General features: G+C 39.3%; 1 protein-coding gene across 2 annotated transcripts in view; it reads right to left on the bottom strand.

The window, feature by feature from the left end:
• Positions 1-13,860, bottom strand: part of LOC119734724 (lysosomal alpha-glucosidase-like) — a 53,359-nt gene extending 39,499 nt beyond the window's left edge. Inside the window, exons 1-5 of one of the 2 annotated variants that reach the window (XM_038208263.1) lie at positions 13,707-13,860; positions 6,458-6,841; positions 2,776-2,921; positions 643-808; positions 104-203 (exon numbers count right to left, since the gene is read on the bottom strand). In XM_038208263.1, coding sequence (XP_038064191.1) covers positions 104-203; positions 643-808; positions 2,776-2,921; positions 6,458-6,841; positions 13,707-13,712 — 802 coding nt within the window. In that variant the 5' untranslated portion in view covers positions 13,713-13,860. Of the gene's footprint in view, positions 1-103; positions 204-642; positions 809-2,775; positions 2,922-6,457; positions 6,842-10,101; positions 10,315-13,706 lie in introns of those variants that run through there. The other variant, XM_038208264.1, reaches the window with a different exon arrangement.
• Between the last annotated feature and the right edge of the window lie 580 nt (positions 13,861-14,440).

Below are 14,440 nucleotides of genomic sequence, written 5' to 3'. Positions count from 1 at the left end.
TGATTTTTTTTGTTTAAAGCTGTGAAAAAGAGGGCACTTTGAGGGTTCAGGTTTTTTTGGGGAACACATTGTATCCAATAATAGTAGAATAAATGTTTCTTACCCATGGCGTTACTGTTTAGGAGTAACACACCGTGGGCTTTGCTTGAGGCACCCTCAAGGTTCAGGTAGAATGGATGTACTCCGTACAAATTATCTCCAACCTGCATGGAGGTACAATGTTATTGTTAAGTGTATTTTGCTTGGGTCATTGATAAAAAAACAAACATACAAACACATTGTTTGAGGGTGAATAGTCAATATTAGCTCCCTGAGGTACAGGTTTTCCTAGTTACTTTAACACTTGTATCATTCAAATTCCAAGGAAAGATACTTGAATTTCATTCTAGACCATCATTGAGCTCCATTGTTAATTCTGATTGCGAATTTACACCATAGATTTCATATATGGTGCAATGTACATGTAATTCGCAAATGTAGCATTCTGATTCGTCTAAGATTCGCAAAATTCGTCTCTTGTGGAGTTTGACATAGAATTGGAAAAGCTGAATAAAACAACATCATTTATCAATTTTAAGAATCAAAACAACGCATTCCCTTATGTATTAAACAAACACCATTTTGTGGTCCTATGTAACTTACCTGTGGGGGATGATCTCTTGACCACATTGGATATGTCTTCCAATCTGAAGCAACTTTGAAACGACCTCTGTGTTCTCCAAGACCATAAATGTACGGTGTGACAAGGCTGGTTGACATTTGAAGGAACTGATCAGCAAATATTAAGGGACTGAGGGTACTGTTGAATCTGTAAAATTATCATTGAAAAGACAATTCTCATTCAAACACCTCCATGACCTCATGACACTGACAGCCTTTCAAAAACACATGACACAACATGCAATTAGATTACATGTATGTCTAGGCGATTTTGCATGATGATGGAGCTATATTAAATTACTACAGCCAGTTAAGGCAGCTAACTTGCCATACACAATGAAGCCTGCTGGGACTGGGTGCATAAAAGTTTGTGCACAAACCTATGGAAAACTTTACATTGTTTTAACAGTTTTTCTACAGCTATTTGAATAAATGGGGTTGCATTCGAAGTTGATATGCTCAAAACCGAAACACACAATCACTAAATGAGATTTTCATTTTGCTCTATACGCATGGGCCTGTCAGTCGTCACTTCTTTTTTCCTGCTTTTTTCTTGTGTAAATAGACCTGAACTTGTCCACTGTTTGTTGTAATTATTTGGTTGTTTGCAACTGTCGCAGTGCCAAATTAACAGGGTTCACTGTGACACACTGCATCATGTTGATCCACTTTATTGACAGCATTGTCAGCATGTACAAGTATAGTAATGAGGCCCATGATTGTACATGTCTGTCTTGACAGTTGAAATTCTGCTTCACTCCTTTGGATCTGGAGTGACATCTCAAGTCACACACCCCCAACACATGGAATATACTGTTGTCATACAGCTTCAGCTTGGCTGTTTATTTTCTCAAATGAGGGTCACCAGTCTGCTTGGTCTCACACGGGCTGTAGAGAGACATCAGGTTGGATTTTAATTACTCCTGTGTCAATCTGACACAGGACCTTGATCTGGATCTGCTTCAAATGTACACGTATGTAAGTGGAACAGTGTGTGCTTTGCTACCCTTGTTGACAGCTCCAGTCACTAGACGGATTCGTCCATATCACGGTCAGATGAAACCGCTTGAATCTGATGTAGACTCTTTTACACTTATTGAAGTGGGTCAAGCTTCCCTCACCAAGCAGTTTTCTTCCAATTATGCACAGCATTTCTTTTTGTCCCAATCATGTGAAGATCCACAGTATTTGCAGGATTTCAGTTTCTATCCCTTTGGGGTCTCTGAGAATTGTTTTGGTGTTGCAGGAATATTTGTTTCTCAGTACATGGTTGTCATTTCTTCACATACATGTAGTGTACTGCTTCTGTCCGGTGTACGTCTATCAATCCTCCTGAGCTGTTCCCGTGTCAGTTCACTGATTCTGAGGGTCTTAAAAGCTGGCTTCATATCACATTCTCTCTCTCATTCTCCCTCTCCCCTCTCTCTCTCTCTCTGAAGAGACGTGCTTGTGCTGCTTTGGTTCCAACATGTCCAAGGACTAATCTGTTGATCTGTTTTTAGCTGAGTGAACTTGTGCAAACTGTTGTAGGTGAATCACATACTAGTCTACAGTCTCATTGGGCTGCTGAAACTAAAACTGACCTCTCTCAAGTTCAGTACAGATTTAGCTTTTGTGACTTTTCGGTGCATCATCGAAGAGCTGAAGCTGCCTCAAAATGTTCTTGCATTCTTTGCTAATCCCACTTTTCAAAGTTGCCACTTGGATTGACTCATCTTTATCAAGTTTTACTGTTTTAAGATAGACATCTTTCTCTAAAGAAGCTCCAATATAGTGCTCCAGTTTTGGCAAGAACTCCAACTTTACAGTTCATTACCCCCTGGTGGCAGAATTTGACAGATGCCATATTGAATGCAATCAGACTCGCAATCAGACTCAGACTCAGATGGGGACGACACATAACACAGATCCCCTTTCTTAGCTTTGCCAGTTTGCAATCTTGTTATAAAATTTGCTTTAAAAAAGATCTAACACCTATGATAAACATCCAAGCATCTACTAAAAATCTGTATATAATGTACCCTGCAAACAGCAAAAATGGGTACCTATAATCACATCCAAATGATTTCAGTATTTCAAAATAGTGAGAGAACAAATTCATCAATCACAACTTACATTACAGTATTGTCAACAGCACGGGTGATGACTAAACCCATTGGGGACTTGGAGAACTGCACTTTGTAGTCAGTTGATGGTGCTCGCTTGCTGACTTTAGGTGTAGGGATGGGAACCTCATAACGTTCAGATCTGGGATCATATATCTAAATGAAAGGGAATTTCCACAGAAAAAAAATGGATTCCACTGGGCTGAAATTACATGCATGCTTGGCCAGTTGAAAAGCATGCCATGCGATGCCCAATTTAAAATGACATTAGCCATCCATAAGAGTTGATATAAGAGTCATTCTATAAATTCAGGGGCAAAAGTGTGCCATTTTCCTGTCCTTGTTACCTCTGAACAATGCTTTCCCATTCAAGTGTCACTAAAAATGCCTTCCAACTAATTATTATTTGTTGGGTAGGTACATTGTACAAGTAGTTTGCTTCACATAATCACTCTTGGAGGAAGAATAAATGAAGGAATGCATCAAGAAGTAAAAAAATCATACATGTACAAATGTATGTCAGATGTAACCAGGACAGGATAAAGTGAACCTCAAATTTACAGAAAATTCCAAAAGCAAAAAGAAATAAAGAATGAAAATGAAATTTGTACTAAATATGTCATGATTGTCGAGGGTGCTTCACTGTAGAGACCAACTGGTGTTTTTAACTCTCTGTTTTAAGCTTGTTCTTTTTTTTCCTCTGTATTTACCACTTTCTGATGTTTTTCTTCATCGTCATGTTTTTTGCAATCGGTGAACTTGTTCATGTACATTTGTAAGTGCCGGCTTTTTTGTGCGTTTTGCTGATTTTTACGCATGACGTTTCTGCAGGAACTTCTGTACATTTGAGGAAAAGTCACTGAGACAGTTGGGTTTGGTCCGTCGGTGCCCCCCAATGATTTACTTGCATGGCGCTGTGTAGCATATTTATTATCATATGCTGGGTTCAACACATCTAGCGACTTGACTAATATGATTTCAGACAGATGTACATGTATTTGCCCAGCGAAATGTTGTGCATAGAGAGGGCCAATAATAGCTCACCTGTACCACTGAGAAAGCATCCATGACAAGAGTGGAGGTATTTTTCTCTAGATCAGTGTACGTTTCTCTCTGCCCCTAAAACGACACATCGCCCTACAAATCAAAATGTCTCCTCTCTTGTAATGGCAAACTGCCCCTCAAAAACACAAGTGCCCCTCTCACATTAACAAGATTGTGCCCCTCTCGAGATGGAAAACTGGCCATCAAAAGCAACAGTGCCCCTCTCGCGATAAAGAAAATGGTTTCTTTACATAATTAGTCAAATTCATGGGCGGACCCAGAGAGTTTACTGCCAGGGGCAGAGGGTGTGCAGTGTGCTGAAGGCTCAAGGGTGGATCCAAGGGGGGGGGGCAACAGGGCCATGCCTCCCCCCCAAAAAAAATAATAAACCCAAATTGTTTTAAAAAATTAGGGACATCACAAAAAAGGGAAGCCACTACGTTCACCAACATTTTTTCCTTAAAACAATTGGTCAGAAATTGCCTCAGATTGCACCAATTAATTTCATTTATTTCATTTTTTTTTTATTTATAGATTTTTAAATGTTACATGTTGAACTTAAAACTGTTTTTATTATGATTGCTTGTACTTTATTATTATGATTGCTTTTATTACCAGTGCTGGGCGATACGATGATAATATCGCCGCGATACGATTTTCGTAAAAATGATCGGAATCGCATACGTTATGATAAAAATCGCAATATCGCGATATCAGCAGCTTTAAATTGCCGATTTTTTTCTCAACCCGCATTTTCGAAAAAATATCGGCAATACTTTCGTTTTTTTCCACCACAACTTTACTGAGTACTGTCAAAAGTTCCAAACCTTTACTTCATGTTGCTGCAATATGTATGTAAATCAAAACCAAATCAAGTCCAAATCTCAGATGGCTCGTGGCGATTTTAGAAATGTAAAACGCCAAAATAGCTCTATGCTGACCAAAGCTACTTGAGTTAATTTTAAGACAAAAGGATAGACTTCACATTACAAAATCTAATAGCAACATTACGCCAAACAAAAAAGTACCTTTGGTTCGGGTCACATGGTTAGAAAAAAATTGGGTCGGTTGTTCAGCATGACATTATATATATTTTTTTTTCTGGAGCCAATACACGTGAAGAAAGATAGCCAGCGGTAAATTTCATTTTTTAATGAAATCTTATACAATTAATGTGTCACTGAATAGAGGATTACACAACAAAACCAATGGCGTTCAAGTCGGCTTCATAGGTGTTTGCATTTCAAGTTTGGAGATACAACCATTGAAATGGCCAACTTTGGAGTTTCAGCCGTAAGACTGACATTATTAATTGTAACATGTTTTATAAATCTAAATTTTCCAAACCTACATGTAACAGAATGTTTGATATCAAAGGAATCCCCATAAACAATACGTTGATTTCTGAATCAGGTTTTTACCTCTCATAACAAAAACATTACAATTTTTTTCCTCGGACCTTCACACTGTCCAGGTGCGCGCAAAAAAAACACCGCGATGGGGCCAGACAATACCACACGGCCCGCCGTTGGGCATGGGCAAAGTATAGTTCCACTCCACACAACGCAGCAGTCTGGTTGCAACTCTCGCGACCGTGTACAAAATATGCTCGTTTCACCTCTTTACTTGTGCCTCAATCGAAAGAGTCAGATTGAACATTTGGATAAAACTCACAACTATGTCAGAACTTTGTTTGTAGACTTCTCATCGGCTTTTAATACAATTCAGCCTCATTTATTGACTGGAAAAATGAATAGAATGTGGGTCAATCCTCATATCTGTTTATGGATTAACAGTTTCTTAACTGATCAAATTCAAAGGGTTTTATTTATGAACTCAGTTTCTAATAACATGGTATGCTGAATTGCGAAGGACGCGGCTACAACGTGGTCGGGCCGCTGGCACGTAAAGGCGCCTATGGCTGCCGGCCACATGGACCCATATATATATGACCACGGAGCACAGCCTGAGATCGAAAGTGTTTGATTTTTCCAGAGGGAGGAAAACCGGAGGGCCCGGAGAAAAACCCTCGTGGCACAGGAGAGAACCAACGCACAACTCTACTCACATGCGATCTGCGGCCAGGATTCGAACCGTGGTCACCTTGGTGAGAGGCGAGCGCTTTACGCACAAGCCACCCATACCACTCAAATGAAAGATCTTGTTGTCCCCTTGAATTTGATACCACATTTGTTGTTGTGATGCTTGTAGTTCTGAAGATTATTATCAAGTTATATTTTTTCATGTACATGTAATAATTAGCTGATGACGTCATAATGACGTCATACATGCCCTTCCCATCATCCAATTTTTTGCGTCCGTCTTTTTTTCGAAAAGGTATACCATGGAGATGCTTTGGTGAAAAAATGGTGCTTTTGTCCACTGTGTCACGATTTTTTCACTAAGGTACCTCACTAAATAGGGTCTGTCGGATGTCCTGAACCAAAGGTTGGTTTTTTATTTGGCCTTATAGAATTGGCTGAATTAAGGCTGTGATTGAAAAAGCAGATTATGTGTTTAGTAAATTAACACCAAGGTTTAACTAGGGCAGAATATCTAAGGCACTATGATCTGGTTAAAAATACAAAAACACCTTGAATGAAAATAGGACTGTGGCATGTAGCCTGCAAGCATGCTGTGATGCTTACCTTGAAGTGTAGTCTGTAGCTGGTTTCAAAGTAGATATCCATTTGAAGCTGCATCACATCATTTGGATAGTAACTTTTAGTTGTACGTTTCAACACCACGCTGTAACCGAATGCTGTCTGTTCTGGTGAACCCATTTCATATGTTGGGAAATCATGAGGATAGAAACAGTAGGGTACACCTTCATCCAGGTTTTTGGATGATAGCCAGCAACAGCCCCGTTGTTGACATTTCAGTTGAGTCACGTCTGCTTCAGGATGGCAATCAAAGCGATAAGATGGTGCAATACCAGAACACTGCATGCCAGCTGTCAGTGCTATACATGACAGCAAGTAAATGAGAAAGATAACAGCAACAGATGTATCCTGCTTTATTTTCTGCTTCATCTGCAAAATATAAAAGACAAATACATGTACATGAATGAACACGGAAAGCAAGGGTGATTTTGAACAATAACTTTTGAGTATTTTTATGTCAGAACAAAGGATCACGAAATTTAACCTTTCAAGTACAACCAATTATTTTGTTTTAAAAAAAATGCATCTTTTTGGGTATGATAAATTTCAGTATACATTTTAAGTACACACGTACGAGTTATTTCTGGTTTGATGACGTCATCAATCAAAAAAGGGGAAGTGAATACTGACTTAGTTTGGCGAGGATACATGTTCATTATGAAGTTAAACTAACTTACTAAAATATGAAGGAAAAAAACATATCGGTAAGTGCATGTATTACATGTAATAAAAACACCTAATTTTGATGACGTCACAGCATTAGGATCTTTCGATCAACATTGTAACGGATAACATTACATACAAATGTAGTCATAAGACAGGGATTGATCGAATCATAGAATTAAATTAAAAATGATCTTCTTCAAATTCTCCCTAAAGTAACTTCCGGTCTGATGACGTCAATGAAACCTTGCAAAGTTATCTGTGCTTAATCAAAGAATATCATTTTTGTATTTAGTTTGTTAGGTAATAGGTATTTGCATAAAACTTTGAAAAATGTGTGACGTCATCATGACGTCATCAAAAATGCCATTTTTTCAAAACACAGACAAGGACAGGTCCGATCGTCATGAAACTTGGTGCGTAGGTAGATAATGGTACTAGTATGCAAAGTCCGAAGTGACGTCACGATGATGTCATCGTTTGATTTTTTATGATTTTTTTTAATATTTACAATTTTATTCTGCTTCCAAAATTGCACACTTCCTTTCATCGGATTGATTTTAAACTTGGTTCAAACCAAGACCACATTGACACAAATGTGCATTGAGAAGGGTTTTCAAAATGACGTCATCGCAGGGCATGTGACGTCATAAAGTGATAAAGCTTTATTTTTGGAATTATTCTAAGCATTGTGAACAACCTTTAACTGTATTAAACACTCTAAAAAGAGACTGCAAAGAACAAACATAGCATAAACTTTTATAAAATGCGAAAAAGCCCTGTGTTGTGTTTTCAAACAGACATATAGCTCTATTTTTTTTTCTAATTGCAACATTGTGCATGAAATGTATACATTCATGAATAAATTCATGTGTCTTCTTCAAAAATCAACTATCAATAAACAAATGCCAGTGTTGTAGGACTCAATTCCAGGACTCGGACTCGAGTCGGACTCGAGTCACATTTTTTGTGACTCGGACTCAACTCGAGTCACATTGGAAAATTACTACAACTCGGACTTGATCTCGACCATGATAACTCAGACTAGAGCTTGGTGACTCGTGACTCGAGTCACGTATTTTCATTAAAAGAAAAAACATAACGTTACGTATTTGTGCGACAAATTTAGCATTCTTTTTTACTCTATAGACAAAACACGGTGCTGCGGAAAATCGTATCCAGGGGGCAACGCGCATGCCTATCGCCTGCACGACGAGCACCAGGGCCCGGTGTCACGCCAAAAAGTGTCCGGTATCATGGAGGAGGGTTTTTTTAGGGATGGGAATTAAAAGGAAACACATTATGGGTCTAAACAACATGTACACACACAAGCCAGGTAAAGTATACACTGGGATTTACTTAAAATAAGGTAAATTTAAAGTAAGGTAAATTTAAATATAGACAGAAGTCTCAAAATCAAAACGAACCAAATTTGTTCCAAACGATTTACGAGATTATAATAAAACCTGGTATTAATTTGAACTCAAGGCCGAAGATGTTACAAAATTTCTGATGATTTCTGAAAATTTTTAAAGAATGTTTTGTGTGAAATTCAAAATATAAGCTGTCCAATAATTAAAAATTATCACAGCTAAAATGATTTTTGCGTTCAGCAGTGGCGATGCGTTATCATCACATTTCGCATTCGAATTCCACACGCACTGCGCATGTGTTTACAAATGACATGTGACAACTATAAACTGCACAAAATAGGCCTAGCATCCAGCAACCGTCAGCATCAATCAATTTTCATCGCACGACCATAACTATAAACCGGCCTTAAAAAAAAAAATTTAAATTTAAATTGATGATTTCGGTGGCTTTTAAGATAGAATCGTCGCAGCTTACTGTGTTTTGGCTAAATTTGAAATCGCACATGCACCTGAAACTAGTATGGTAACCACATCGTGTACATGTCTCCATGCAGTGCGGTGTATGTTGTTACCATACCCGTTGAGACGTGCGCTGTAAATTTCACCACAACATGACTACGACATGATGGTTCTATCTGAAGAGCCACCAAAATAATTTTTTTGGTCATATTTGAATCAGTATTGTTCTGAGCACTTCAAGTCGATCTTTTGTTTCGTTAATGACTGCTGCATGGTATTAGGTGAGTTTAAAGGGACGTTACGGCCTGGAATGTGCCAAATTGGGCTGTACAACGCATGCTTTTAAACAAAATGATAATAAAAAGAAAGAGCATTCAAAAGTAGAATATAATCGTCAACACAACCATCCTTTAAAAACTCAGCGTTTTTGTGTTATTCTTGCGAGAACCATGCAAAAACATGGATCCAGCCATACAGTGGCCAAATTTCATGGCCCCACTATTTTCCGACCACTGGACAAAAATGTGCCTACTCGCAATGAGCATTGGAGCTGGAGTGTCTCAAACTAGTTTGACATGTCATGTGGTTTAAATCAAAGTGGTGACACCCATGGTTTCTTTGGAAAGTGTGAGTTGAGACTTCGGATTTTTTTTCTTCATCCAAATGAATACAAAGTTCAAGCTACCAGTAGCTTGAAATTTCCAGCTTAGGCTCATGACATGGGGAGATTTGCCATATCATGAGCCTAAGTTGGACATTTCAAGCTAGAGCCCCTTTAATCTCAATAAATATCTGTGGATATTTATTAGCACTTTTTGAAATTGACCACTTTTGCGTGGTACACTGATAAACGGCCCAAAACCACGGCATTGGACTACTACTTGTTGTGATATTTACCAGCCACGTTACCACCAGCCACGGGACACCTCAAGAGCCAAGCCTCAGCATCAACAAGGTGCAAAACGACCTGGAGTTGCTACTCAGCCAACATAATGCTGTTTTTGACTGCTCCAAAGTTGGTAAATTGGAGGGTTACCAAGCCAAGGTGTATCCTCAGGAGGTTGTGGACGGGACATACTTTTCTACAAGGCCACCCCAGTCCCAGTATGCAATGAAAAGCAAAATTGATGGTACCTTTAGATGATCTCCTCGAGAAAGGCATGATTCAGCCCATGAAATTCGCCGATTATGCCTGCCCAGTATTTGCTGTAAACAAGCCCGACGTTGGGGTCAGAATTTGTGGCAACTACAAGCTTACTGCAAATAAAGTCTTGAAGCTAGAGCAGTACATGATACCGACCCTTGATGATCTTCTTCAAACAGTAGAAGGAGGCCAGAAATACAGCAAGCTAGACTTGTCCCATGCCTATCACCAAAAAAGAGCTCAATCCGTCAGCACGGAAATACACCACCATCAACACACATAGAGGACTATTCCAATACACAAGGTTACCGTTTGGACAAACTAGTGCTCCAGCCCTATTCCAGAGGACAATAGAATCGCTGTTGGCAAACAATCCAATGTGTAGGCCGTACTTGGATGACATCATCATTACTGGCAAGAATGATGAGGAGCACTTGGCCAATTTGAAAGATGTGTTATCCAGATTGGAAGAGAATGGACTGTGTGTAAAGCAGGAAAAATGTGCATTCCTGCAGCCCTCCATCGAGTATCTGGGACATGGCCTAAAAAAGGATGGAAAAAGTCCATTGCCAAAGAAACTGGACACCATCCAGAATGAAGAGAGGCCTACAAACCAAACACAGCTGCAAGCCTACCTAGGTCTCCTAGGTTACTACTTTAACTTAATACCCAACTTGACACAGGAGATTGCGCCACGCACACAACTGTTGGCATGGTGGCATGGGTGGCTTTTGCAAGGTGATCCTGGCCGCGGATCACATGTGAGTAGAGTTGTGCGTTGGTTCTCTCCTGTGCCACGAGGGTTTTTCTCTAGGCCCTCCGGTTTTCCTCCCTGCAGGCAATTCCACCATGACTGACATTATATTTTTTACCAAGGGAATAAATGTGTGTTTCGGAGGTATTATAACACTCTGTTTAAAACCGGTGTGAGTCTGGATGGGTAATTATCACCCATCCAGACTCACACCGGTTTTAAACAGAGTGTTTAATACCGACGGAACACATATTTATTCCCATTCATAAATACCTTTTTGGTTAAAAAAAACAAACAAATCTTTTCGGTCCAAAAATCAAAACAAGTCAAAAACTAGACGCTGCCAACAATTTTGTTCAACAATTTTACTTCATGTTTTACGAAACACCCCTCTGACTTTCAAATGGAATGCCCCTCCACAATTGCGTGCCCGTCGCGCATTCCACCTCCATGGTTGCGCGTACTGCGCGATGTCACCTTGATCTTCTATCAAGGTGACCTCACCTAGAAAGTAAAATAAAAATACCCTTTGATCCGATATTTCACCTGAAACTCTGTCCCATCTGTAACATTTTACCCATTTGTTGTATTTTTGTCCCGTCTGTCACATTTTTTCAATCACCTCTAGGTTAAAAAAAAAGTTCAACATACTTTTTTTGTAGACTCTTCTGGTTTTTAATATACTACATGTCCTTCTTAAAAATAATAAATGCTTGTGCCTACATTTATTCAGTATTTTTAAATAAATGTCCTGTCTGTCACGCCCAGTTTGTCACAACATTAACCCTCCTATGGAAACATGCATTCTGAGCCAGTGCCAGTACTTTCTCTCCCTCTTGTTCAAGCGATAGTTTTGAGTGACAACATGTTTTGCCACTTTCGGCCCTTTCTGAAAGTTATCAAAGTCTCCCTGTCAATTATTGAGTTGTAGAGTTTCCCAAGGACACAACACGGACTATCAATAATGTTACAATCCTAGCCCCACTACATGTAGTGTGGCGTCAGTATTGCTGCACTTGTACCTTTGCAGCGTGAATACCATACATAGTTACAATCCCAAAACATAAAACTTTATAAGTGAGTGTCTTTTCGTTCTCTTACAGGTACATCTACACTACATCTACACCGGTGTCACTGTCTCACTTCTTCGGCATGCTAGCTTCTCTGGGTGGATTCGGCGGATAATTGAGCACGTTACACAGTGCACGATACATGCTCATGTGTCCGCTGTGCTTACTTTTCCTTGGGCTGTGTTCTGAAGTCTACCAAGTGGACACCCAAAAATGTGTTATGTAACACTTCCTCATTGGGTCGAGTTTATTCCATGGTCTTTTAAGCATTCTGATTTGTGTTCCCAGCATCATGTGTGTGGGTGATACTTGGGAACTTCATGAACTTGGGTACAAAAGTCTTTGGTTTATAGCAGTTCTCCTCATTTCATCATTGTCACAAGGCCTAGAGGTGACCACAGGAATAAATTGAGTACTGTCCTCTCGATTTCCTGATTTATCCAGTGATCAACCTTTATGAGTTTTGTGTGTCAAACTTATCAAGCGAAAAGAGTAAGCTAGAAAAGTTTAAAACATCGCAAGATGGACACATCCAGTTGAAACTTTGAAGTGAAAGGTAATGGTTGTCACGTCTGAAATACCCCTAAAACTGTGGGGCTCTCGACTAGAGCCCCATATAGTCTATGTAGTACTATAGAATTCGCCGTGGTCTATTTCGCTTGAACAGATTTGCTGATTAATTAGGCATGTTAGGCAAGACCCCGCCTCTTGACCTCCTAGATTTTGACCAATCAGTGAGCGTTTCCGCGCCTTCTATATTGGGTCTTCGGTCATTTACCTGTTGCGCATCATAGACAATGGATAAAATTTTAAAAAGTGTCATGCACTCTGTATCATGTTACACGATATTGCGCCCGGCTGTTGTAGTTTTTTACAAAACACTGCATTCGAATTGCCCAATCAAACCATTTAGGCCAAGTCCTGATTTACAAACAATGATTTAGGAATGAAATGACATCATGATTTAGTAAAATCGACTCCAATTGGCTGGTAATACTCAGAATACCTGAACATTTGTTATATGATATGATTATGAGCTTATTATAAACACTCGAATTAGGCCTAGTGCGTGGCCATAGAATAGGGCTAGATTCCCATATCTGGCCATCACTTATTTTTCCCTTAAATGACCTATCACTATCAGTATCACTATCATCAATCATCAGTAAGTGATATTAATCGCAGTGGCTATTGTTACGGCAGCCGTAACGCATTTCCCATTTTCTATCGTTACGGTAGACTGCAACCTGGCAACTTTTATAAAAAAAACATGACAAGAAAATATAAAATTAGAAGGAAAAAAGTGAATTTGAACTTTATGAAATTCGGACTTTATTTCCCTTTAAAAAAAAATCCTCCAAAGCCTCAGGTTAGAAAAGGGAAAAAATTCGAGTGCAAAACTGAGATTCGAACCCGCAACCTCGCGGTACAAAATCCTACCCTCACTCGGCTGAGCTGGCGCACTGCTCGATAAAACGTGTGGAAACAAATAATTATATACCTGTGTGCGTATCAAAAAAATATCGTAGAGGGCGCTAAACAACGAGTGCCGTAACGATAGCCACTTCGAATATTAATACTTATAATAGTAAAAGTAAAAAGTCAAAATTAGCAGTGACAAATTTTGAATTTTTACTGAGAAAACACGTAGAAATGTTCAGACCAGTCCCATCATGCCCATACTAGCCTAGGTTTGTGCACAGGGTGAAAAGTGTTGGCCAGATATGGGAATCTTTCCTAATTAACTTGTGATGATGGAATACTTTCCTACCTCCATGGCCGGGTACGGTAACTACTTACAAACTCGTTCAAGTTGTTGTAGTTTACTTGTACACTTTAAGTACTATCACCGCTACGCGGCGCTATAGGATCTTTGAGTTTTATAGTAGTTGAAGTAGTCGTTAGATCACGTGGCTTGCGATTTCCCATCACCTGATACATGTAGGTTTATGCGTTCGTTGAGCTCACCCGGGTTGACACGGGTCAGCCCTGTGCCGTTCTATTAGCTCTGACGTCATTCTCGGGGCTCTTCGTTCGCCCCCCCCCCCCCCTCCCCCACCCCGCCCTGCAAACAGGGAAGGGCTGATGAGCTTCACAGAATCTTGTTAAGGAAGAGGGGATGGCATTTATTGATTTTATTTATTTATTTTTAATTTATTACATTTATTTAACCAGGGTACGCCCAAACAGTTTAAAACTGGTTTCCATTGGGGCCCTGCATACAATAAATAATGACTACAAACATGAAATACAATACATTACAAATACAATATAATTCAATACAATGGGATAAAATATTACTTGATTAATGCATAGGTGTTCAGCAAATATTATAACTACAATACATTTTAAAACTATTAAAACTACATGTACAGTGTGAAGGCTTTAGGTGGATTCAGTGAACACGAAGAATTTGGATCTATCTTCGGTAAAATCAAGAAAAAATATTGCTATAATTATATTCGCTGATTATGGGAGGGGCGAAAAACCCTTTTGGGAGAAAAC

The sequence above is a fragment of the Patiria miniata genome, unplaced genomic scaffold, assembly GCF_015706575.1.
Source record: "Patiria miniata isolate m_02_andy unplaced genomic scaffold, ASM1570657v1 HiC_scaffold_28, whole genome shotgun sequence".
NCBI classification, from domain to species: Eukaryota; Metazoa; Echinodermata; class Asteroidea; order Valvatida; family Asterinidae; genus Patiria; species Patiria miniata.
This window is presented reverse-complemented; position numbering and strand designations above follow the sequence as displayed.